This window comes from Rhipicephalus microplus, chromosome 2 (assembly GCF_043290135.1).
Source record: "Rhipicephalus microplus isolate Deutch F79 chromosome 2, USDA_Rmic, whole genome shotgun sequence".
NCBI lineage: Eukaryota > Metazoa > Arthropoda > Arachnida > Ixodida > Ixodidae > Rhipicephalus > Rhipicephalus microplus.
The window spans coordinates 91641628-91667884 of NC_134701.1; the positions used below are offsets into that span (position 1 = coordinate 91641628).

Sequence of the window (26257 nt, forward strand, 5' to 3'; positions counted from 1 at the left end):
TTCTAAAATTAGCTTTTCCTCTGTGTCTGTGCTACAGGCAATATGGCAACTACGGCAGGTTGGGTAGGTTAGTAAATATGACTCATTTGACAAATCAGTTGCGTGTAATTTTTGTTGTTTATTGCGTCATCAGTTGGATCTGTTCGCTGGCGTTTCGTGGGCTGGGTGTTGTTCTTTTGCAGGTAATGCAGATAACCACGAAACACAGTAGGGACCGCCTTTGGATGCAAAAGTCTAATCCTTAAGTTCTTTTGCAGTCATTCTCAGTAAAGTCTAAAGAGCACACGACCGACCACTTGCTCGGCTTCCACATGCTTCCTCTTCCTGATGACCCTTGTCAAGTAATATTCTTCAGCTAAGCACTTAACGCTGTAGATCGCATGGGAATTCATGGTACTGCAAGGTAACGTCTCTTCCCGCGTTCGACTTGCACAGCGGCACACAACAACTTCGCGGCATCACACCGCTAGAAAACACCGTCTGCTACAAACGCGCGCAATAAAAATGGCACTCTACCACAGAAAACATGTGTCTAGCTGCCCACACACACGGTCACACAAAGCAGTGGCTGTGCAAAAACAAACCACACGGCAAAGCACACGAATGCTCATAAATCCTGTGGCGACCCCACTGCCGCACGAATTGATGTCTACTTTGCGTACAGGAGCAATGATGTTCTTCCTATCCCTGATGGCCCTTGTCGAGAATTATTCTTCAGCCAGACTTACCGATGCTGTAGATTTCAGGGGACTTCATGGTACTGCAAGCTAGCGTCTCTTCTCGCGTTTGACTTGCATAGCGACACACTCAGTGGCTCAACAGACTCGTTGCATCACACCACTAAGAAAAAACATTGGCACACACGCACACAATAAAAACTGTCCTCAAACACAGGAAACATGAGGCAAACTGTCCTCCTCCACACGAACGCACACAAAAAAAGCATGAGAAAGCATACAAAAAAGCACGCAGACATGCACTAATCCTCACGCATCCACATTGAAACACAAATGACGCTCCACCCGTCCGCTTTGACGGGTGGAGCGTCAGCCCCCTCACCAAAAAAGCAGCCGAAACTGTCAACTCTGCCCAGGCGCGCTTGCCCATTGACGGCGACGCGACGCAGCAGGCCGCACCTTGTTTTTTATCCAGCGGCCTTGGTATCACTCAGACGGACTCGTATTCTGTCTAGCTCACTTGAGTCTTTCTATGATTGAGCTATAGCCTTTTTTGCTTTTATTGCAGTAGCAACTATATGAACATTCTCAGCAGATTTTTGCCATCGCCATCATGTCCCAGTTTTATATATATATATATATATATATATATATATATATATATTGTGGTGACAAATATGGGCTCTGCCATAGAAACGACGAAGTAGACGTTTGTTGTGGCGGAGGCTCGTGCTGCCGCAGCTGCTGCTGAAACTGCTGGCTGCTGTCTCGCTGCTGTTCGGCGCATCAAACAGTTGCCTCACCCCGGCATGGCGTCTAACAGTATTCTTACATTTGGTGGAGAGTGCTGGTTGTCTCAAACTGGAACTCCGTTCCGGGACTCTACCTCAACCCTCCGCATCGCCAATGCCTGACGACATGACCCACCCACCTGCAGTCATAACCCCATCTGTCACTTGTTCCGGAATGCCACGACAGCGAAATCCAGTGATTTTCAACGCGACTGACGGCCAAGACGCCAAAGACTGGCTGTCCCAGTATGAAGCAGTAAGCGCCCACAATAAGTGAGATGATACAGACAAGCTCGCTTACCTTAATTTTTATCGCGTGGGTGTAGCAGAACTGTGGTTTAACAACCACAAAGCGGAAATACCCTCTTGGTCAACCTTCAAGGCGTGCTTTGCAGAAGTCTTTGCTCGACACTGTTTGCAAGCTCCGCGCTGAAGAGCGCTTGCGCGGCCGTGCACAGCGCTCTGGCGAGACCTTCGTATATTGAGGATGTTCTGGACCTCTGCCGTCGTATCGATTCTGACATGTCTGACACTGACAAAATATGGCACATCAAGAATGGTATCGAAGACGGCGCCTTTCACATGCTTGTAAGAAACCCACAAACCGTCACCCACCTTATTCAGCACTGTCAGAGTTTCGGCGAGCTGCGGAGAGAGCGCATTTCTACTCGACGTCCAAACCTCGACACGGCCTCTACATCTGCGTTAACCATTGGAGCTGTTTTCTCCAAACAAACCACCTTTATGCAGTAAATCCAGCAGCTTGTTCGAGAAAAAGTGGTGCGCCAATTGTCTCTTGTGCCGTACGTTCCGACCAGTGCACACACGCTGACCCCAACGCTCCGCAAGGCAATCGAAGACCAAGTTTCTGACGTGCTGCCTCCCACATACCAACCTTCACCTATCTCCGCCCCTCTCACTTATGCTGTGATCACCAGACGATCGCCGCTGTCGCTACCAACCGTCACGAATCTTGCTTGACAGCTCCGTCCCCTCTACACAGCAAGTCCACCTATCTGTCCCCACCCACCCCCTGTTTGACACCCCGCACCACTATCAACTAACCCTTGGTGCACTTTGGACAATAGGCCAATTTGCTATTTCAGCCATCTTACCGGTCATGTAGCACGCTACTGCCGTCGTCAAGATTACAATCCAACTGCTGGTGAGGCGATTTATGGCTCATATTGTCCAGAGCCACCATAGTCGTCTTCGTTCGCCCCCCCCCCCCACATCGGATCAATCGCCGCCACGTCGCCGTGGCTTCGACAGGGATCGGTCTCCCTCACCATGGCGCCGTTATATTTCTCCGATGCTTCCTTGATCACCACCCGCCCAAACAGAAAACTGACCATCGCAGTTCTCGAGGCAAGAGCTGCGCGCATATCGAAACCTTTAAGGCCTTCGTTTTTACCTACTAAAGAAATAACTGTGCATATTGATGGTGTACCTGCGAAAGCGCTCGTTGATACTGGTGCTGTCGTGTCTGTCCTAAGTGGTGAACGGTGCCGCAATTTGAAGAAGCTTGCGCTGCCGCTTTCCGATGTCTCTCTCCGCACGGCCGCTGCGCATCACATCCAACCTTCTGCGGCATGCGCAGCTCGACTGGTCATTCAAAATATTTTGTATGTAGTCGAATTCGTTGTGTTTTCCCCATGTTTACAGGATATCATCTTAGGCTAAAACTTCCTCTGCACTCATCATGCCGTCGTTCACTGCGCGCATGCCGAACTAGAGTTCTCGACGATGTGTGAACTGTCCCTGTGTGAAGCGCTGACGTCTGAAAGACCTTCTTTCAAGCCGCCATCTTCCAGAGTCACCATGGCCGCAGAAACTCGCATCCCTCCTCTATCCTGTGTTCTTGTGCCACTCTTTTGCGACGACGCGCCCTCTGTCACCGCCCTCTTTACCCCCTCTGACGCCTGTTACAAATTGTGTAGAAGACGAGGAGCGATGTTATCATCATCGGGGAATTAGATCACTTTTAAATAAAGAAGATGTCGACGGGTGGGCTTCGCCATGGGCACGGCGGCTCGTCCTTTCCTCAACATTTTGGTGCCATGAAACCCGGGACGAAGGACCTTCAGAGGTGAAATAGAGCGGCCTTCACGAATTTCGACCACAGTTGCAGCCTCGAGGACTTTGTGAAGCCACCATTGGTTGAAGCCTATGTTCGAGGCCTAACCCTGCCCGTGACCCAGACCGGGGAGCGTGACATGTCGACGATGCCCGGAGCTTCATCATGCGATGCTTTGTGATGGGTAGGACGGAGATGCCTACTTCACCTCGGTGCATGGCCGGCCAGTGATTTTCTACGTTTCCCGACATTTGGCCGGATCATGGAGGCCTTAATCGAAATGCGTATTCAAGTACGAAAGACCATCACGGAAGTCATCTCCAGCATCGAAAGTCTCCTGCATTTAGAACGCTCCCAATTAAGTGAGTTGCGGAATATTCACCACGTTTTGACAGACCGGTTTGAGCTTCTCAAAGGAATTGATAAACAGATAGAAGACATGGTGGATATTGGCCACTTAAAAGCCGGAATGGAGGAAGTCGATGTTTATGTGCGTAAGATTATTCTGGCGAAAGTCAAAGTTGAATATAAGATTGAAGATGCGCTAAAGGCTCGGCAGGCTTACTTAGAAAGGATAAAGCAAAGGGTCAGAACAAAGTTGCAAGCGGAAGTGCTCTCTTCGCCTGTGGCGCAACCATCTAGCCAATGCTTTATCAATTGCGATATTGTCACACAGAAGGTTAATGGCTTAACCCCACGACAGATAGAACAATGTGTTGGATGAAGAGAAATCAACGTTTTCACTACAGAGAATACAACCCGGAGGACCATCAATAAAGAACAATCTGAACTTCTTGAGACCTATTCGATGCCTTCAGAGCCCTCGTCAACATTCAACGCCCGTCAACTTAACATGAGAGCAGCTGCTCGGGTGTGTGTGGGCGAAGAGACTTCTACAATCGAATGGCGTGATGCCTTTGGAAATTCAGGAGACATTGCAGAAGGTACCAAAAATAAGTACTCACTGACGTGTGCAATGTCCACTGTGAGGCAGTCCTCAGTGCCGTGCTTACATGTTACCGGAATAATCAAATCACAGCCACAGCAACAAGCGGGAGAAAATAGAAGACGAAATGGAAAGGCCTTGAGGACACAGAAGCCTACTGCCTGTAAAGCTCATAAGTGTAGCTCTTCAAAAATACTGCCGACACCGAGGAAAAGAACAAAGTAGATCGTGCGCGCTGCATCACTGTTGATGCCTAAAGCCAAGACCGAATCAAAGCAGTGAATGATACAAGCCGAGGCGAGGGAAAAAGGCAGGTGCTCACAAGGTAAATTCAGCCAAGACGAGAAGGCCACGGAAGAGGTTCCTCAAGAAAGGCAACCTACGATCTTCATGTAACAGCCTTCATTGGGAATGTAGATACCAAGGAAACCTGCTCAGCCACAACAGAGGTGCATCGATGTCAACGCACTCAATAACACAAACGTGGCACAAGCGCCGAAAACACCGTTGCAAGATCAAGTGCAGAAGAAGACCCGGATGACACTACTAGGACTGACGTGGAATGCTTGGTAATACTGACGAACATTTTGTATTCGGAACTCATGTGAGCGTTCAATTTTCTTTGTCATCAGGCGCCACTGTGGAGGCCTGGAGAATGTTACAAATTGTGTAGAAGACGAGGAATGACGTTATCATCATCGGGGAATTAGGTCACTGTTCGAAATAAAGAAGATGTCGACGGGTGGGCTTCGCCATGGGCACGGCAGTTTGTCCTCTCCTCAACGCCTTCGGCTCTCGCAAAAGCTTCCTTCTCCCGTTCCCAGTTGTCGCCATAGAAAACTCACGTGGCTCCATTTATATAACGAACTTGCTTCTTTCCCCAGCCATATTATGGCGAAGTCCTGGATCACCTTGAGGAAATTGATTCTGTTTCATCCGGTCACCTACCTGATGACTTGCCATCATCTCACTTAAACACAGTTACCTCTGATACCGCTCCCACTTTATCTCCAGAGGCTTTTTTCCCGTTGATTGACCCTAAACTTCCCGCTGCTCAGCGCACCCAACTCCTGGCTCTACTCGATCGCTTCAAGATGTCATTTGACCATAGCCAACCTTCTTTGGGTCGCACGTCTGCCATCGTTCACAACATCGACACCGGTAGCCATGCACCTTTGCGACAGCGCCCGTATCGAGTTTCTCACATTGAACGCCGTGCAATTGATGATCAGGTGAACGATATGCTTCGACATGGCGTAATACAACCTTCAAACAGCCCTTGGGCCTCTCCGGTTGTACTGGTGAAAAAAAAAAAGGATGGCAGCATCAGATCTTGCGTTGATTATAGGCATCCTAATAAGATCAGGATAAATGATGTTTATCCATTGCCCAGAATCGATGACGCTCTCGATTGCCTGCAAGGAGCACAGTTCTTTTTTTCTTTAGACCTTCGATTGGGCTACTGGCAGGTCCCTACTGGAAGGTCCCCCGACCGCTCCAAGACTGCGTTTGTAATGCCTGACGGATTGTATGAGTTTAACGTGATGCCATTCAGCCTCTGTAATGTGCCTGCCACCTTCGAGTGCCTCATGGACAACATCCTTAGAGGCGTTAAATGGCACACGTGCCTGTGCTATTTGGATGACGTCGTCATTTTCTCGAAAGACTTCGACTCCCACTTCAGCGACCTCGCAAGCGGCCTGACTTGTCTTTCGGACGCCGGACTGCAGCTGAATTTGAAGAAATGCCACTTCGCTGCCCGCCAGCTTACCATCTTAGGGCATGTTGTTAGCAAGCATGGTGTCTGTCCTGATCTAGCCAAGCTTCGCGCTGTCGCCGACTTTCCCAGGTCGGCTAAACTAAAAGAAGTACGCAGCTTCATCGGCCTCCGCTCATATTTTCGCTGTTTTGTGCGCAATTTCGCCACCATCGCACTCCTGACGCAGCTACTAGCCGACAACCAAGACATCACGGCATGGTTCCCAGCATACGACGAAGCATTTGCCTCTTTATGTCATCTTTTGACATCACCACCTATCCTACGTCACTTTGATCCCGACGCTCCAACCGAAATCCATAAGGATGCTATTGGAGTAGGCCTCGGCGCTATTCTTGCTCAGCGTAAATATGGCTTTGACAAGTGTGTTGTATCCTACGCTAGTCGCACCCTCACTAAAGCGGAAAAATACTATTCAGTCACCGAGAAAGAATGCCTTGCCATTGTTTGGGCAATCACGAAATTTCGACCTTATGTATATGGCCGCCCAATTGTCGTCGTGACTGATCACCACGTATTGTGTTGGTTGTCGTCATTAAAGGACCCATCTGGTCGCCTAGCTCGCTGGGCACCATGTCTTCAAGATTGCGACATTCGTGTAATTTATCGGTCAGGCCGCAAGCATTTGGGCGCCGACGTTCTTTCTCGCTAGCCACTTCCCAACAATTGTTACAGCGTCTGTTTCCAGCTGTGAATGTTCTTTACTTGAACATGCCGACATGTCTGCTGAGCAACGCCAGGATCCATGGATAGCGTCTCTCTTAGAATACCTGTCTCAGACGTCTCCAGGTAATGACAATGGTTTACTTCAAGGAACTGCTCGCCATTTTACCATCTGTGACGGTCTTCTGTACCAGCGAAACTACTTATCTGATGGCCGCAAATGGTTGCTGGTAATCCCTCGCCACCTACGTTTTGACGTCTGTGCCTCCTTCCACGCGGATCCGCAATACGCTCATGCAGGTGTGGTGAAGACGTATGCTCGCCTAGGAATTCGATATTACTGGCGCGGAATTTACTGCTTTGTTAGGCAGTACGTTTGTTGATGTTCCTTGTGCCAACGCAGAAAAGCTCCCCTCACACAACCACAGGGCCACTCCAGCCAGTGCCTTGTCCTTCTCGGCCTTTCAGCCGCATCGGAATCGACTTGTACAGTCTCCTACCATACACACCAAATGGAAACCGCTTGGTCATTGTAGCTGAAGACCACCTAACGCGCTACGCCGAAACTTCGGCGCTTCCCGACGCCACTGCGCGTGAAGTCGGCTCGTTCATTGTGCGCAACCTCATCCTCCGGCACAGTGCAGCCTGCGAGCATCTTAGTGACCGTGAGAGTTCCTTCTTGTCAGAAACTGTAGAAGCCCTCCTACGCAAATGCAACATCGTGCATCGAACAACCACCGCTTATCACCCCCAAACCAATGGGATGACCGAGCGATTTATTCGCACGCTAGGTTACATGCTCTCATTGTATGTTTCCGATGACCATACGAACTGGGACTGCATACAGTCATTTGTTACTTACGCTTACAACAGCGCAATTCAATCTACAACTGTATTCTCCCCATTCTTGCCTCTTTATGGTCAGGAACCTTCATCGTTCTTGTACACTATTCTTCTGTACCGCCCAGACCTTTTAGAATTGACGACTTTGGCTGAAGCTGCCACATATGTCAGAGAATGTCAGCAGCTCGCATGTTCGCTTACTACGCTCGATCAGGCTCACCAGAAGCACTCCAATGACTGATGCTCATCCCCTTTGTGATACGCACCTGGAACAATCGTGTGGCTCCGTGTGCCATCGTCTGCCCCAGGCCTTTGCTCAAAGTTCGTACCCAAGTATGACGGCCCATGCCGGATCCTGCGCCAGACATCACCAGTCAACTACATGGTTGAACCTATTCAGCCACCTACAGATCAACGACGCTGCGTGCGCGAGACTGTGCAGGTCGACCGTCTAAAAGTTCACTACGACCCACAAGTACTGTCTGTGCCATAGGTCACCAGGATGGCTCCTTTTGCACTGGGGAGTCAATGTAGTGACTCAGCTATAGGGGGCCTCTGCTATAGAAACGACGAAGAAGACGTTTGTTGTGGCGGAGGCTCGTGCTGCTGCAGCTGCTGCTGAAACCGCTGGCTGCTGTCTCGCTGCTGTTCGGCCCATTAAACGGTTGCCTCTCCTTTCACCTCAGCGTTGTGTCAAACAGTATTCTTATATATATATATATATATATATATATATATATATATATATATATATATATATATATATATATATATATATATATATATATATATATATATATATATAACTTCAGGGGCAAATTTAATCCTCACATACTGCGCCGCCGCCCCTCGGGTGAATTCTATACTAAACCGCCACCTCAACATACTTAAACAGAGTAGTCGCCTCTCTGCCATTTTTCAGACTCCGCCCAAGGTGGTTTACCGAAAAAATATAAACCTGAGAGACTTACTGGTCAGGGCGAAAACACACAAATCCGACCACCATCAGGGCTGTAGACCGTGCGGGAAACCTCGCTGCAGGGTGTGCACACACATGGTGACCACAGATACGGCCGAAGCCTCCTGTTAAGACTATGTGTACAAAATTAAAGACGACCTTAACTGTGGCTCAGCCAATGTGGTATACAAAATTCGCTGTGAGGTGTGCAAACAGGAATATATTGGACACACGGAAACCGCGTTCCGTTTGCGTTTCAACAACCACAGGGCACACGTAAAGGGCCTCCCCAATTTGCCGTTCTCCAAACATATCAATCTTCCTGGTCACTCTTTCGAATGCGTAAGTGTCATACTCCTACAATCCGGCTTCCAGAACACACGGGAGCGCGAACAGCGGGAGTCATACTTTATAAAGAAATTCAGATCACTTACCCACGGAATCAACGAGAGCCCTGGGCGACTGACGTGCTTCCGCGACGTTTCGTGAAACACAGAAATTGAATTACTCAATTAATTTATTTATACATACGGGAAGTCGCACACGCAAGTTGGTCAATATAGCACGTGAAACTAAACCAATTCGATGCTACGTGAACCAAACGGCGTGTGTTAGTATTATTAGACTTTATTTTCATTTCTGAGTACTTTTTTAGTATTATTTATTTTTATATATTTTTGTTTACGTTTTCATCCTTTACAAGAATACCCATTCATTTATTTTGAGTATGACTGGTTGTACATTTTTCTGCAAGAGAGGGCAGGTGGAGGGAGGGGGAGAGGGCACATTAGCTTTCCAACGTGGCCATTATATTCCGAAAGCTGGAGCGGGTCGTATGCTTCTTGTGTGTGTGTGTGTGTGTGTGTGGCCCGATGCCACGAGCCAGCCGCCGAACCACGTGAACTTAAACTCGATTCATGTGTGGGATGCGAGTAAGCGGCAACATGTTCCACATTTTTCCGTTTTTCTTGGTCGCCTCCACTGGCGGCGCGTCTTACCTATACCCAGTAACAATGCCAGAATTACCCGCTTGTTTCCGGCGGCTCTCCGTCGCTCCTTTCTAGTTCCTCTCCTCCTTCTGCTTCTTGTTGTCTGTTGCTACCTCGTTCGCCCGTTTGTCTCTTTTTTTTGGAGGGTCTTTGAACTGTGAGGGTGACCCTCTGCTACGGGAACCTGTATCATTTCACTTACATCCTCCGAAGGAGGCTGGTCCACCAGCCGAAACTGTTAGGATTAAATAAATATTTTATTGTTTTGTTTCCTATACTGCACTATTCTCGAAGTTTATAACCTTTTTTTACGGTAGCCGGAAGAAACTCTGATCATCTATTTCATCTATATATATATATATAGATATGTTTGTGTGTGTGTGTGTATATGTATACACATATATATATGTATATATGTATATGTATACATATATATATATGTATATGTATGTGTACGTATATATATATATATATATATATATATATATATATATATATATATATTAAAAAAAGGACGAAGAAGAACAAATCTGGAGAAAACAAATATTGAATCACCTGACCAGGGATTCGAAACCCCTTGCTCTGCAGCGTGCTGCGTTACACAACTCAACCATGCACCATGCATGCACCAGCATGATAACGACAAGCTATTTATATACACCATATACCACTTCAGATCTCAAAGAAGGTTGGGCATGTTTCCTATCACGCAATGCTCCTACATTTTCTTTCAATTTGAAAACTGCCCTTGAAACGCGCACGAAAAAGTGGCCCGTTCCTGTAACCCCTTGTGATGTGAAATGGGGGGACACTGAACACACTTTGCATCAGACGCCACTGCATCGCAGGAGACAGAGACAGGTCACCCCACATGCTGCAGTTTAAAAGAAAAAGAAACACCTAAGTTCGTCGGGTTCTGCATTGTCGACACTTGCAGCGCGTCACTCTAATACAAATATGTAACAACTGTGATGGTTGTTATTTACACTTTTCAGTGTATACCTGTGCATTTCTTTTGTGCGTCCTTCTTTGTGCTTCACGGGTGTGCTGCAAGTACCGAGCTGCTTGTTGTTTTCCGTGGGACATTCCAATTTCTTGCTATTGCATTTATTGCTTTGTCCTTGCGGCGGAACTGTTACTGTTTTCCATAACATGGTGGTGGTGAAGCTGGTAGTGACGGTCATGCACTGGTAACTCCACGACTGAAAAAGTGCCAAAAGTACTATTCTCCCATTGTGGTTACGTAAATACGTAACCACAAATGTGTGCTTGCAGTTGTGAAGGCCAGCCATGCGGTATGAAAAGCGGATGGAAGCGGGCACTATACCTATTTTGTTTTTTATGCATTGTTGCTTGATTCTGTTATTTCCCTTTGTCCCTGTTGCCAAGAGCTGTACCAAGTTATGTAAATCTGGCCGACCTGGTTTATTCAAGTTGGAAACTCAGAAGTTGGGGAGTCAACTTGCAATAAAAATCGAGATGTACACATGTATTAACAGAAAGGCACACGAGCAGCTGGGGTCTCTGTGGCCCAGTTACAATATTGTGCTTCTTTCCCGGCTCTGCACTTAGGATATGGTTCTTCCCCACTCAAAATTGGAAGTCTCTTTTTTTCTTTTACAACTTTTACTGCATACACCCTGCAGTTGATATATGGCCTGCACGGCTCTTGTTCTGTCAGTCGTTGATGAAGGAGGTACTGTTACAATCGGCAGTGGGACATCTAACGGCTAACAATGGCTATTTGCTCTTGGGCAACTGGGTGCAGGGAGTTGGTGGATTATCCTTTCGTATCTTAAACACATTGTTTTTTGCAATGACTGCAAGCTAATGTTTTGTGTTATTGTTTTTCTTTTAATGTGATGTGTACTCCAGGCTTTCAACTACCCTTTTGCACTAAATTATCTTTGGATAAATACAGCAGCCCATCTGCCTTATGAAGATGTGACCACGGTTGAACTGAATACACTACAACTACTGCACTGTATTGCATAATTTTATTGGTGTGTTTCACTAAATACATGTAATTAACAATTGCCCCGCCACGGTGGTCTAGTGGCTAAGGTACTCGGCTGCTGACCCGCAGGGCGCGGGTTCGAATCCCGGCTGCAGCGGCTGCATTTCCGATGGAGGCGGAAATATTGTAGGCCCGTGTGCTCAGATTTGGGTGCACGTTAAAGAACCCCAGGTGGTCGAAATTTCCGGAGCCCTCCACTACGGCGTCTCTCATAATTATATAGTGGTTTTCAATCATATCAATCAATCAATCAATCAATCAATCAATCAATCATCTAATTAACAATTCAGCCTTTGAGCTGATAGACTTAGCATCTGTATGTTTGTAAACTTTATGGTTTATAATGCACTGCAATTAAAATTTTGTTTTGAACAAACACAGGGAGTTTGCAAGCATGGCGACAGGCGTGCTGGACTGCAGTTATCAGGAGGCCACGTGCCGAGCATACGACGTGCTGAGCGAGGAGAACCCGGACTGGGGACACCGCACAGCTGTTGACATAGCTGCGCAGGCCAACAACCGTAAGTTCCTGGCCCACCCGTGCTGCCAGCGCTGGATCACCAACCTCTTCATGGGCCGCATCAGTGTGCGAGACCTCACGTGGGGACCGCTGGCAGTGCCTCTGTGGCTCAAGGTGCGTGCCTCCATTCTGTGCAATCACGCCAGTTTTGTGCAATTGTAAGTGCACTAGAATTTAAATTGACACCTCTCTTTGCACGCTTGGAAAAAAGAAAAAGAGCAATAGTAGTAATACCCTAACCTGCTAGCAGATTTCTCAACCAAAGTTTATTGTAGTTGACTGGCTGCAGTTGGAAAGCTACATTCAGCGATGCTTATCTTTCTGCCTCTGGCCATAATTCACCATTCATTCATTCATTCATTCATTCATTCATTCATTCATTCATTCATTCATTCATTCATTCATTCATTCATTCATTCATTCATTCATTCATTCATTCATCTTGTGCTGAGCAGAATTACTGTTCAGCACAAGATGCAGTTATGTGCAATAAGGCATTTCTGAATGTTGTCACTCAATAAAATTGTCTAATCATGTTGCATATGTGTAAAGTGGTTATTGGGGTAAACGTTCACGGAAAAAATATGAGCACCAGCAATTGCACTGGTGTATAAGATGAGTCACAAATAAACAGCTGATGCATTTGACCTGCAGATCAGAATTTGATGAGTGATGGTTATTCTTGGCGCCATGATTTTGCTTTCATTGTTGTAAGTTGCAACCAGTGAAGACATCATGACAGGCAAGAAGGAAGCATTTCCTTCCATTGAACTTTAGAAATCTGCAAACACTAATGCTGTTTGCCAGTTTTTTGAAGATGAAAGTCTGTCCACTGCAGGTTGTTTGTATATCACGAAACACACGGGCCAGTGATTATTTGATTGTACATATCACCTTATTGCAGTTTATTAGTTGCTATTAAGCACCTCGTGTTGCCAAGTAACTTGGTAAACTAATAATAATTATTTTCTATGGCATCTGGACTGGCAGTCATATACTCAAGGGCAGTTTTTATTAAAGCATTCTAGGAAAGTTCATAACAGTATTGGAAAGGTGTCTCTCATATTCTCATGGTGGTTTTGGGACGTTAAACCTCACATATCAACAGTATTAGAAAGTTTTTTGAGCTTCCCTAATTTTTGTTACTCATTTGTCTCTGCATTTATTGTTATTTTTATTTTTTCCAGATCATCTTATGTGCATTTCTAGTCTTCCCGATGTATGTGTGGGTCCGCTTTAAGTCGGATCCTCATGAAATGGAATACAAAGAAGGTACGCACACACAAAACTGTCACTATTCAGTAGAAAGTGCAGTGGATTGGGTTGAATGGGTCGTTTCTTGGAAGAACGCAACTCGTAAAATAGCTCATGGGTGCAGTTTGATTGCTGGCTTCTGTTTGCTCTATTTTCTAGGCTTGTGCGAATACTTCATTGCTTCGAATATTCAAATGAATAGTTGAGTATTCGAATTTGCTTCGATTCGAATTCAAATTATTGAATATTTTCGAAGTATTCGCAATCAACGAATAGGTGTACATTAATTCGCATGTTACTGCCTGTAGAAGTGGTTTCATTGCAATGTAGGAGTGCTAAGCCGGGAAAGCACCTATCAAGAGGAAATTTGCTTTGCCGCGAAGCCCCCTTTCAAATATAAGCGGGCCCTGCAACACTTACTGAACATGGTCAGGAAACGCTGCCGATCGGTAGTCGAGGCTACTGAGTACACGCGAAGCAAATATTACAGCATAGCACGTGGCCTGTAGTTCACAAGAAATTTTCAAAGCTAAAAATTGCTTTCTTTCCTCAGCAAATAACACTACAAGCTCAAAAATCACTTGTCACAGCCATTGGCTGATTTGAGCATGACGCGCTCGTTGTGACTGGTGCCGCCGCGGGAAGCCGCGATCACAGTGAAAAGCCACGTATTCGAATAAAAAAAAAAGAGGTGCTCAAGGTCACGAGGTGCGTGTGACATATTTTCTTTCGCCGTGACATTCCTTTCTACTTAACTTCCAGCTGTTTGGTCGGGACGAGAAGAGAGAATGCAATTGCAGCATGCGACAAATTTTTCGCACTCCCCTCGTACTGGACTAATTCTAGAAACTTTCGGGCGGTAAATTTGTAAAGCAATAAGCATGTTTACTGTCTCCATGGCTACATGAAAAAGTGTTGCAGGGCCCCTGTAAAAGAACATGTTACCCTCAAATCAATTCTTCATTTTCTTAAGCTTGTTATGAGGGCTTATATGCTCCAAGTATAATAAATTTTAAAACCTTAAGTATCTGAGAGGTTATCACTCTCATCCTACCGAAACTACTACTCAAGGTTGTTTCGACTTCCTTTGAATGAAAAAAAAAAGGGCCTTTGAATAGAGCCCCTGTTTCAATTCAAAAGAAATATTGTGCAGGTTAGTTAGGTCATGATAAATATTCATTTTATGTTATTATACATCATACATACCATTCGAATTCGATTAGAAATTATTCGATCAAAATCCCTATTCGGTTCGAACCTAAAATTCAATATTTGCACAAGCCTACTATTTTCCCATGTTGATTCCAGCACTTCATGAGTTTTAGTATTGCAGGGATTTTAAAGTTGCATCAGTGTCTACACTTATCATGTTCGCTTATACGTGCAAGTACGCATCTTTTGTAGCAGCAGTGTCACCACCACTTTTGCATCAACCTTTTTTCCCCTCTGAATGTAATCTGTGAAAAGTATGTCTTTGCAACTCGGCTAGGTTCCTTGGCAAAAATTTGTAAACCTTTATTTCTCGTGCATGCACCATTGCCAGTCGAAGGCAGTTCATGATAAAGCAGGCATTGGGCAAGAAATTGCATTTTGCATACACGTGAAGTTGAAATTGAGATCACACAAACCACATTTGGTTGCTAAATTGTTTCAGTGCTCTGATTATGATTCATGGTGCATGATAGAGTGCAAGAACAGCTTTTGGCCTCCCAGATTCATCACTATAATTCTGAAATCTTTCAGTACCCTTCTCTATTCCTATACAGAGTAGCATGCCAGTGATATATATATAGATGCCAGCGAGAATCTCTGTTTTCCTAATAAAGAGTCTCTCTCTCTCTGATCATCTTGAAGGTTACCAAGAGCTGGAAAGTTAGCGTTAAATACCTTTTGACAGAACGCTTCGCTAGTTTGTGTTTATGAACTGCAGACTAATAAAATTAGATTTCACACATTGTTGCTTTTTTTCTGTATGTTTTCTGCAGAGGCCGACATTGAAGAAGAGAAAGACGAGCGAGAGTGCGATGAGGATGCCCTCCTGCCGGATGGGAGTCGTGCCATTGACATGTGAGACTCTGTGCTTAATTGTCCACTTTCTGTGAACTCTGGGTGCTTACAAAAATTGCTTGTGTTCCACCATCACCAGAAGCAATCACTGATGGCACGATACTATCATTTACTTCAAGCTACAGTAGCCACAGGATCGAATCTCGGCTGCGGCGGGTGCATTTTCGATGCAGGCGAAAATGCAGGCATATTGATTATTGTGCAGTCCCCCAAGATGAAAGACTGGTTATAATGTGGTCGCCGGAAAATTTGTTGTGGCATATGCAGTAGCATATATAGCTTCTATATAAGTGTATCTTGCGTGTATATAAAACTTATAGCTTCACCAGTGTGAAGCTATAAGTTTTTAAAGATATAGTTTATACAGGGGATCCACTGTAACTTTCTTCTGTAATTTTGTTTTGAAGTAATAGAAAAATGTTCAACAATTATATTTGATTCACTTTGCCCTCAAGCTTTATTATTTGAATTTGCTTCGCACCCATAATGTTCCCATTCACACAGCTCTACTTATTATCTCTTACCAGTAATCTTTTGTGCAGACTTCCGCAGCAGCAGCAGGACATGCTGCCAGGGCTGATGTCGGAAACGAAGGTATCTTTCCAGCCGGAGGTGATGACGACACTGCTGCGCGAGCGAGAGTTGTTTGTGCCATCGCCTCCACCGCTGTGGAACATGGTCTACCAGATGTGGAATGCGCCCATAACCAAGTTCTGGACATTCCAGGTAGAACAAGCAACAATGCTTAGTACTTTTGTGGTACTGTAATTCAAGGCGGGTGGGTGGATTTTTCGTGGGTGCAGTGTTGTATGTTGGAAGTGACCGCACATTGACATGCAGTTACGACTCAGCTACAAACTCGCAGCCGCTTGCTGTGACTGCTTATTATTTCTCTTTAGCGATATTGTAGGCAGTAGCAATCAATGTTGCCTACACCATAAACTAGAGCCACAGCGGGCATGGTGTCTGTAGCATTAGTGATGCATAACACGGTTGTTAAATATGGTTATTATCAGGTTCTATAAAAAAAAAAGCTGGTTTACTTTAGTTTGTGGTGTGTAACATAGGACAATGCCACAAACAGAGTATGAGAAGCAACAGGCACTGTGCAATATCTGATATTTCCTTTTGTTTGCTTTGTGTATATACTGCTTTTATACTGTAGGGCAGGCTCGTAGCCAGGTGGCATGCCCTATAGCCGCCCCTTCCCTTCAAATTTCTATAAGGGGGGTGCGGATTTAGTAATTGTGGTATTGCGGCATTGTGAGCCGCTATCACGGAAGAGAGGAGCTCGTACACATGACTGCCGCCATGGGCTACCGACGACTGCCGGTCTTTATTGTACGGTGGACTTATATACACAACAAACAGGTACATAGATCACAGCGCCATCTCTGGTGGCGTCGCAGAACCAATACGAATACACAATATATTCCCTCTCTTATTTTTTTTTTGGTTGATTAGTAATTGTTAGTACGTGTTAGTGGAGAGGCATTTCATCTATATACAATAAGCATGGAATATTTACACAACTGTACACTCAAAATGCCAAAAACTTTACACCAAAATATACACTCAATTGCAGCAAGCACACGCGTTCATGTCACTGGATCCACTCTAAATGTAATCCATAAATCTTCGAGGCGGTCGTCTTGTCCTGGCGGGTAGCTCCCGACAAGAAGGCGGTTGTGGAGAGGGTGGAGAAGAGACAGCCTGTTGTATCTCTTGCGATGCTACACAAGGGCTGCACAGAACACTAGGCACTGCACTGAGGGGGGTACCGAGTGGCACTGCTGATTGCCCACTGTCACAAGGCATAGGTGACGGGCTTGAAGGCTGTGCTGCGTGAGCGTGAACATCTGGCATTTGGATGACTGGGTGAGGCTGGGCGGCCTGTGCAGGAACCTTGCTCAACTTGGAGGAGTTCCATGTTCACCCATCGTCTAGGCAGAAAGAGGCTGGCCCTCGTTGTTCCACCACCTTCCGAGAACGACTGAACGAGAGGTCTCCTTTAAAAGAGACGGCCGGCTTCTTCACACGGACCATGTCTCCAACTGCTATGTTTGGTTTCTTGGCTGCACGGCGGAAGTCTGTGTACATCTTGCTGTATTTTTGCTTCTGTGCGACTCTCTTCTGAAGCTGGCCAAGTTCTTTGGCAGGGTCTGTGAAGAATGATGGGGATGGGTGCCCACTGATGTCCAGTCGTGTTCGGGGCAGTCGTCCATGTAGGAGCAAGGCTGGTGCTACTCCCGTGGTTGCGTGAGGTGTGCACCGGGAAACGCCCAAGTACTCCAGTGCCGCTTGTCGAAGAGGGCCATGTTCTAACGCAGCAACCTGTACAAAGTCCTTAAAAACACGATTAAACCTTTCGACAAGTCCGTTGGCTTGAGGGTAATACACCGAAGAATGTGTCAGTCGAATACCACGTTCATCCAAGAATTGCGAAAATTCTCGTGAAGAAAATTGGGGCCCGTTGTCAGTGACTATCTCGACAGGGTATCCCTCTCGAGAAAAAATTGACAGCAAGAAGTTGGTGATCGTTCTTGTAAATACCTTGTTGGATAATTGTACTTCGGGCCACTTAGAAAAATAGTCAACCAGTGTAATGGCGAACCTACAATCTTGAGGAGCTCTTTCCAGAGGGCCAACAATGTCTATGGCGACTTTTTGCCAAGGGCGCTCTGGAAATGGAACAGGTTGCAGTGGAGCAGGTGCCATTTTCGCACTCTTGTCGGCCTTCTGACAGACGCTGTAGTTTTGTATTGCGACTTCTGTTTGCCGGTCCATACCCGGCCACCAAAACCGTTCTCGAAGTCGCGCTTTCGTCCTGACGATGCCGGGATGAGCTTCACGCGCTGTGGAGATTACCTGATGCGCAAGGGACTGTGGAACTACAAGTCGCTCCCCACGAAGAAGTAAGTTGTTTACCACTGACAACTCGTTGCGTAGCATGAAGTACGGCAGCAGATGGCTTGGGACGAGCTTGTGCGGAGGCCATGACGAAGTAACGTATTCTTTGACTTTTGCCAGAGTGGCGTCGTCACTGGTGGACTGCTCGAACTGGTCCTTAGCGATGCACAGCGGCTCGACTAGGAACACAACTTCTGTAGAGTCGTCTTTAGGTTGAGGTGTGCATTCCGGCTTGCCTTCCGCTGGAAGACGTGACAGCGCGTCTGCTACCTTGTTCTCCGAGCCCTTGCGGTATTCGACGGTGTAGTTGTAGCGTAGAAGTCGCTCAGCCCACCTTGCAATGCGAAAGGGACGTCGCCCTGTTCCCTTGTTAGACAACAACGCTACCAATGCCTGGTGATCCATCTGAAGAGTGTCCCACTCAAAAGGTATGTCTTTGCGCAGCAGTCGACGCATAGGCTCGACTTCCTCGGCTAGCCTAGGAATGAAGTTTGCGTAGTATTCGACAAGTCCCAAGAATGAACGGAGTGCCGGGTTCTGCTGGTGTGGGGGCGTGGACGATTGCATCGACTTTGGCTTGAAGGGGTGCTATGCCTTCCGCACTGACACGATGTCCAAGGAAAGAGACTTCTGTTGCATTGAAAACACATTTTTCGTTAAGTTTCAGACCTGCTTTCGCAATGCGATGCAGAACTTCTTCCAGGTTCTTCGCATGTTCTTTCTCAGTCTTCCCGAAGACGATCATGTCGTCTATGTAACAAAGAACACCATGACAGCCTTGCAGGATTCTTGTCATGAGCTGCTGAAAGGCTGCTGGGGCCGACGCCAATCCAAAGCAGACCCTTTTAAACCGAAAAAGACCCTCGTGCGTAACAAACGCTGTGAGATCCCTGCTGTCCGGGTGCAGCAGGACTTGGTGGTACGCAGAGGCGAGGTCTAGCTTTGAGAAGTGGCGGGCTCCGTTTAAGGCATGCAGCAGTTCCTCAGTGTGAGGCAGCGGGAAGTTGTCGACCACAATGGCTTTGTTTGGCTCCCTTAGGTCAACACAAAGACGGATGCTTCCATCTTCCTTCTGGACTGCGACGATGGGAGAAACCCATTCGGAGGCATTGATTCTTTCGATGATGTCGGCAGAGAGCAGGGTCTGCAGTTGGTCGCTTACTGGTTGGCGTACTGAGAATGGGAGGCGCCTCAACTTTTGGGCGACTGGGGAGACTGCCTGTTTCATCTTCACCTTGTGCTGAAAACCTCTGACAAGGCCCACACCTGGGGTAAACAGGTGAGAAAACCTGGCCCACAGCAATGCAGGCATGTCAAACTTTGGCTCACTCTGCGGTTGCTCTACGATAGCGCCTTGCGGTGGAATGCGCCCTTGTGTGTCTGAGCTCGTTGCAGGCAACGTTGAGGTTGTGGAGGCGGATGTTTGCTGAACGACCGTGTGCAGGCAACGTAGCTCCTTCCCTGAAATTTGAAAATTCAGGGCTTGCACAGCATGTAATCCCAAAATAGAGGTCCCACTGCGCGTTACGTAAAGCGGTACGACGGCTGTTCGTGCCTTGTACGACAGCGTTGCTTCAAACAGGCCAAGCACAGGGATCTTCTGGCGTGAAAAGTCAAACAGAGTAATGCTGGGGGTCCTGAGTTGTACTTTATCTTGAAAAAGGTTTCGAAAGTGACCTTCCCCAATTATTGACACTGCAGAGCCTGTGTCGATGAGAAACGAGACTTTGCGCGTGAGCGGCTTCGGGTTAATCACCGACACGTCGACGTCAACATACAAGCCTCTGCGTTTGTTTGTGCAGATGGTCAAAATACTGTGACCGCTCTCAGCGTCATCGTCGCAGAGGAGTTCGCGGATTGGTGCAGGCTTTCGTGGTTGGCCGCGACGCGAGCTCCGACAAACGCTCTGGAAGTGTCCGCGGCGTCCGCAACCATAACAGGTGCGGCCGCGGGCGGGACAGCGCGACCGTTCGCATCCTGTTGCGCCGCAGTTATCACGAGATACGGCGTGCAGGGGGTCGGCAGCGGCAGTTTCCGGCTTGGCCTTGTAGTTTTGGCGAGTGCGCGACGAGCTACGACGATGCTGACTAGGGGGGCGGGACCCGTTGAAGCGAAATCGGGGGCTATCATGCCTAGCCGGGTTGCGTCCGCGTTGGCGCTGCGTGATGCGGCGAATCGGGTTCGCGAAGGCTTCAGCTTCTTGGCGAGTTTGTTCGCGAAGTTTGGCAATTTCTACCGCTCGGTCGAATGTCAATGTGTCGCCTTCGAGGAGCAGTCGTTCTCTGAGTTGCGGGCAAGTTACTCCAGCAACGAACTGTTCGCACAAGTTATCATTCACGGTAGCGGCGAAATCACACGGGGCTGCCAGTTCTCGGAGCGCCAAAGCAAATTCGGCAACCGACTCACCGGAAAGCTGCCGACGTTCACGAAAATGATGACGTTCCACTCGGACGTTAACGGTGGCGGTGAAGTAGTGTGCCAGTGTGTCGACGGCAACGTCGTATGGGTCCGGAGGGTTTGCGGCAGCGGTGTGCGCGGACGTATGGGTCCGGAGGGTTTATGGCAGCGGTGTGCACGGTGTGCGCGGACGGTGTGCTCGGACTCGCTGACAGTGGCTTCAGTTGAAAGTGGCGGCTGGGGTGGGGGCGGTGCCGGCAAGGCGTCGAATATCCGTTGGCCCTCGGGGTCCAGGCAGTGAAGCAGGAGCGCGCGACGGCGGGTTGCTGGCCACTAGTCGGCGCCGGACGCGAGCACGAAGTTCTGGAACAACCGGAACCAGCGGTGCCAAGGAATCGCTGGCGTGCCCGGAGTCTCGAGGAACGGCGGCGGGGGAGATATACCGGTGGCCATCCTCGTCGCCATGTGGTATTGCGGCGTTGTGAGCCCCGCTATCACGGAAGAGAGGAACTCGTACACATGACTGCCGCCATGGGCTACCGACGACTGCCGGTCTTTATTGTACGGTGGACTTATATACACGACAAACAGGTACATAGATCACAGCGCCATCTCTGGTGGCGTCGCAGAACCAATACGAATACTCAACAGTGATGATAGTAGGTGTTTTTCTCAAACTGTCAAAGCTTCCAACAAATAGCCTCTCCCCCCCAAAAAAAATTCATGGCTACAAGCTTGCTGTGGAATCTAAATGCAAGCAGTGCTCATAAAACACACATACACAGTGATGCCATTGATCAACAAGTGAACATGTGTACAATTATTAGCTGCTTTTACAATTACGACCTTCACAGTCAAGTCTTGTAAATACCTATTTACAGGCCAAATAATCTAATATAAGGCCACTATAGCGAAACCTTAGTAATTTGTACTATACTGATAATTGGGAATCTCACATAATTTGCATTATTTGAGGGGTACATGCCAAATATTTAATTTAACTGAATAATTGGTGCAGACGATCCGCCACTCACCGATTTTTTGGCACACTTGGCCGCAACTTCTGAGCTATGCTAAGAATCTTGCATGGATCTCACAGGCTGTAACTGAACAGAATCGCAGCCTTTTGAAATACAAATTTCAAAGGTCATATCTTTTCCACTGGAAATATCTTGTGACACCGTACGTGTTTGAACAATTGGCTTCACATCGTTTGCAACTGCCAGCCAGCAGTGTGTGCGGTTGTGATCATGATCATCATCATTTTCCGAGTAGCAAAGTTTGCCACCAAAGCAAAGTGTTTTTTTTGTGGGCTTTTTGTGTAATTTGGATTTCAGCTGGAGAGCATCATGCAAGTTGGTGCAACTGCTCCATTTGTCTCCGCCTGCTCACTTTTCACTGTGTATTGTTTGTTTGTCGTGTGCTTTGAAGATGCTGAAGTAGAAGAGCTTGCCGTTGTAAATAAACATCTATTTCATTGAGGAGGCCAGCAAGTCGACAGCATTGACAACAGCTCTTGCCGAAAGGCACCGCAGGCCTTTGTCGATGCTGTGCTACATCACCAAAAATAAGCAGAAAGTACTCTATGCTTACACCTAGACACACTCGTTAACGCACACATGAGTACGCCCTCATACGTACGGTGATGTTAAAGCTGAATTGACTGGCTGCTGAAAGTGAATGCAGTCTATCTTCTTGTGGATGGAACCATATTGCAAGATAAAGGTTATATAAAAAACATAACATAATAATACATAAAAAACATAACACACCTGAAACAACATAACACATACAAAGCACCGCGAATGCAGCGTCACTGCCGTTTGACTCACTGCATGAGTCCATAGAACTGAGCCATGAAATCGCACCCGTAGACCCATGTGCACAAGAAAAAACACAAAAAAGAGCTCTTTTACAAGCACCCAGATAGCCTCACTTCCTTCCAAGTGGCACTGCTGGCAGCACTGCACAAGCACAACTCCAACTCTCGCGGTGGCAACTATAGCCATGCTAGGTGCAGTCAGCAGGTGCCCTGAGGCGGAAATGATTGCATAGGGGAGGATAGCACCCCCAGAGTACACATAGTTTGAACGGCAGCATGTTCACTGTGCTTATTGCGCAATGTATGGACAAAAGTGCAGTCCAGCATGGTTTGAACACGTGAGGAAAGTGTATATGTGTAAGCTGACCAAGAGCTCTGATCATTAAGCAGTGTTTCTTGAATGCCAAGCATGGGTTTCTTTTTTACATTAATGATCTACCTGGTAAAATTTCATCCTGCATGTGTGTATTTGCTGATGATTGTATAATATATCGACCAATTGGGAGCCCTGATGATCACCTTATTCTACAGCATGACCTTCAGCTCGTTACCAAATGGTGTGACGCCTGGAAAATGATACTCAACTCATATCTAAATGTAAAATAATGTCATTCTTGCATAAAAATTCAATTCATAGCTTTTCGTATTACATAAATTTAAACTTAGTATATCAGGCATTAGTGTACAAATATCTAGGCGTTAATCTTACACCAAGCCTTTCCTGAACCTTTTTATATCACAACCATATGTGCACAAGCTTCCAAATTCCTCGGGTATATTCGCCGCAACTTGAGTAACTGCCCACCTGACATTCGCGAACTCGCGTTTCTAACGTTTGTACATCCGCAGCTTGAATTCACATCTCCCATATGGTCTCCTTATCAAGAATACCTTATCCGCTTGTTAGAAGCTGTCCAAAATCAAGCTTGTGGATTCATTTCCCGCAATTACAACTATCAGTCAAGCTAACGCAGAGAAAACTCAACCTTTCCCTTTAAACTCTAAGTAATCTTCGTGACATGGCACTCTTGTTGTTACTCCATAGATATGTTTACCAAAAAAAAAAAAGGCATCAGACTTACTATTGGTGTGCGCGTCCTGCACATCACGTCTTCACAACGACTTCCATAGATGCGACTTCACAGTCGCATCTATGGAAGTCGTTGCGTGAGTGTTTCCATAGATGCGACTTTTGAGAGATTAAATGCGTGAGATTAAATGCCGAGAGATTAAATGATTAAATGCCGAGAGATTAAATGCGTGAGTGTTTCCATAGATGCGACTTCACAGTCGCATCTATGGAAACACTCACGCATTTAATCTCTCGGCTTTACCACGAGCCATTCGCCTATAGAATTCGCTTTCAAATGACACTGTTGCACAAGCAGATAAGGATAAATTTAGACAACTCGTAACCTTTCAGTATTCATCGTAACAAATATGCACGATCATCACATTATACATTGAGCCGTATCGCGTCACGAAAACTTTTTGTTTCTTTTTTCCTTGTTGTGCGAAGTATGTGTGAAGCTCCGGGCGCCCGGGGAGCCTTTGGTTGTTTGTTTTCTTCTTTATCGTTGACCTTGAGTCCCGCCGTGGTGGTCTAGTGGCTAAGGTACTCAGCTGCTGACACGCAGGTCGCGGGATCGAATCCCTGCTGCGGCGGCTGCATTTCCGACGGAGGCGGAAATGTTGTAGGCCCGTGTGATCAGATTTGGGTGCACGTTAAAGAACCCCAGGTGGTCTAAATTTCCAGAGCCCTCCACTATGGCGTCTCTCATAATCGTATGGTAGTTTTGGGACGTTAAACCCCACAAATCAATCAATCGTTGACCCTGAGGCGCCTCTCTGCGCTTCGTATCGTTATTGTCACTAGAATTCGGCGGCGCGCTTTTCGGAGAGCTCGTTTGTGACAGCCTGTAAAGTACGTGTAAATAAAATAAAAAATAAAATAAAAGAGTTTCCTGAAGGAGGATGAGATGGTGAAAATATGGTGGTGAAGGAAGAAAACAGTCTGTTTACATAGGCAAGTGTGAAGGAGAAGTGCAGGGTAATGATGAACTGAGTCATGAAGTGGGAAATCACAGCAGGGGTCAAGTGGTACAATGTTCATCTCCAACACCAGAGGCACTTGGTTTGGTTCCCAGCACCACTGGGCTCTCACAGATTTTTTTAATGAGGAGAGGGGTACCCCAACTTGGTGTTGTTCTTTCACCCCCTATCCTTTTTTCCCCATTGCACTGGGCTGTGGTCCCCTGTGGATTTCAAAAGTAAGCATTTTTCTAAATCTCAAGCTAGTACCTGTGGTGAGATGATAAAGGAGTGTTCAGTAGGAACGGGTTGGCCTGTCATAAATTGTGTTGAACTATCAGCCTTAGAAAAAGAAAAATCATAGAAGGATGACTCCTGTTATTGACATTGCTTTAGGATTAGTTCTTTTCAAGAGAGAATTTTAAATCTGACATACTGCCTGTAATAGTCATAAACAATGTTATTAAGATTTTTTTTACTCAGCTTTACTTCACTGTAGAGTGCAGCTGTCAATTGCACCCTGATATAACAGGTGACAAGAAAGGCACACATGGACAAATATTTTGTGTTCCTGCCCTTTTATATATGTTGTGTGTTTCTGGGCTAGGAAATTACAAGATAGTCTGAGCTGCAGTGGAGGCATCATCTCTTATGTCCATGAACTAGAAACTTGTAGCCTATGTAACTGATCCACACAGCCAACCAGGCATTGTACATAAGCAGTTGCAGCTTAGTTTGAGAGTAAAATTCATTGAGGGCTATTGGTGTCTTGACCATTCTCTAGTGGAAGGAGGCAAATTCAGGGTTCGACCTATTCTGACTAAAGATGTAAAAGGCTTAATTTTTTTCATGGATAGCATTGTGCACAAGGAAAACTTTTGTTTGGATTTCCTGTTGTGCAGATCTTCTACATTGTGTACCTGGCACTGTTCAGTGTGGCCGTGCTGTTGCCCTCGTGTGGCAATCGGTATGTAGACATGGCTGTGTGTGCTTGGACAGCGCTCATTGCCCTTGAGTCAGCAAGGAGGACGTACGTTCTGCACAAGGTATGGATGCAACCTTGCCAGCCGCAAACGATCACTTGTTTGGGTTCTTGCCTTTCATGCTGTTCTGTGTCTTCAGTTCGTCTTATACTGAATTAATGCCAACTGACCCAGCTTTCTTTCACTCCCTGTGCAGAGATACCACGACGTGCCCTTGTTCCTTCGATGCGTGGAGGTGCTGCTCATTGCGGCCTTTGTGGCCGTGTATGTGGTGGCTCGTGTGTTGGGCCCAACACCCTTTTTCAGCCCATACAGTGTCAAAGTGGTGCTGTGTGCAGCGCTGCTCGGGTTCTACTACCGGCAGATTGTCATCTACCTGCCCATCTCGCCTACACTGGGCCCGCTGCTCTACAAAGTGCGCCTCATGGTGCGTACATCCTCCTCGTTTCCTTCTTTACTCTACCTTGTGTAAGACCTTGTTAATTTCCTTAATGTCACCCACAGAAAAACTAATAGCCTATCAAATTATTGATTA

At 46.7% G+C, this 26257-nt stretch overlaps 1 protein-coding gene and 1 pseudogene across 4 annotated transcripts in view; one reads left to right on the forward strand and one right to left on the reverse strand.

Annotated features, from left to right (window-relative positions):
* Positions 1 to 26257, forward strand: part of LOC119170801 (transient receptor potential cation channel subfamily M member-like 2) — a 257355-nt gene that overhangs the window by 167564 nt on the left and 63534 nt on the right. For 3 of the 4 annotated variants that reach the window (XM_075886642.1, XM_075886641.1, XM_075886640.1), the window contains exons 10-15: positions 12120 to 12372; positions 13446 to 13530; positions 15498 to 15579; positions 16107 to 16305; positions 25642 to 25785; positions 25919 to 26149. In XM_075886642.1, coding sequence (XP_075742757.1) covers positions 12120 to 12372; positions 13446 to 13530; positions 15498 to 15579; positions 16107 to 16305; positions 25642 to 25785; positions 25919 to 26149 — 994 coding nt within the window. The remainder of the gene's footprint in view (positions 1 to 12119; positions 12373 to 13445; positions 13531 to 15497; positions 15580 to 16106; positions 16306 to 25641; positions 25786 to 25918; positions 26150 to 26257) is intronic. The other variant, XM_075886643.1, reaches the window with a different exon arrangement.
* Positions 17512 to 22221, reverse strand: LOC142784021 (uncharacterized; annotated as a pseudogene).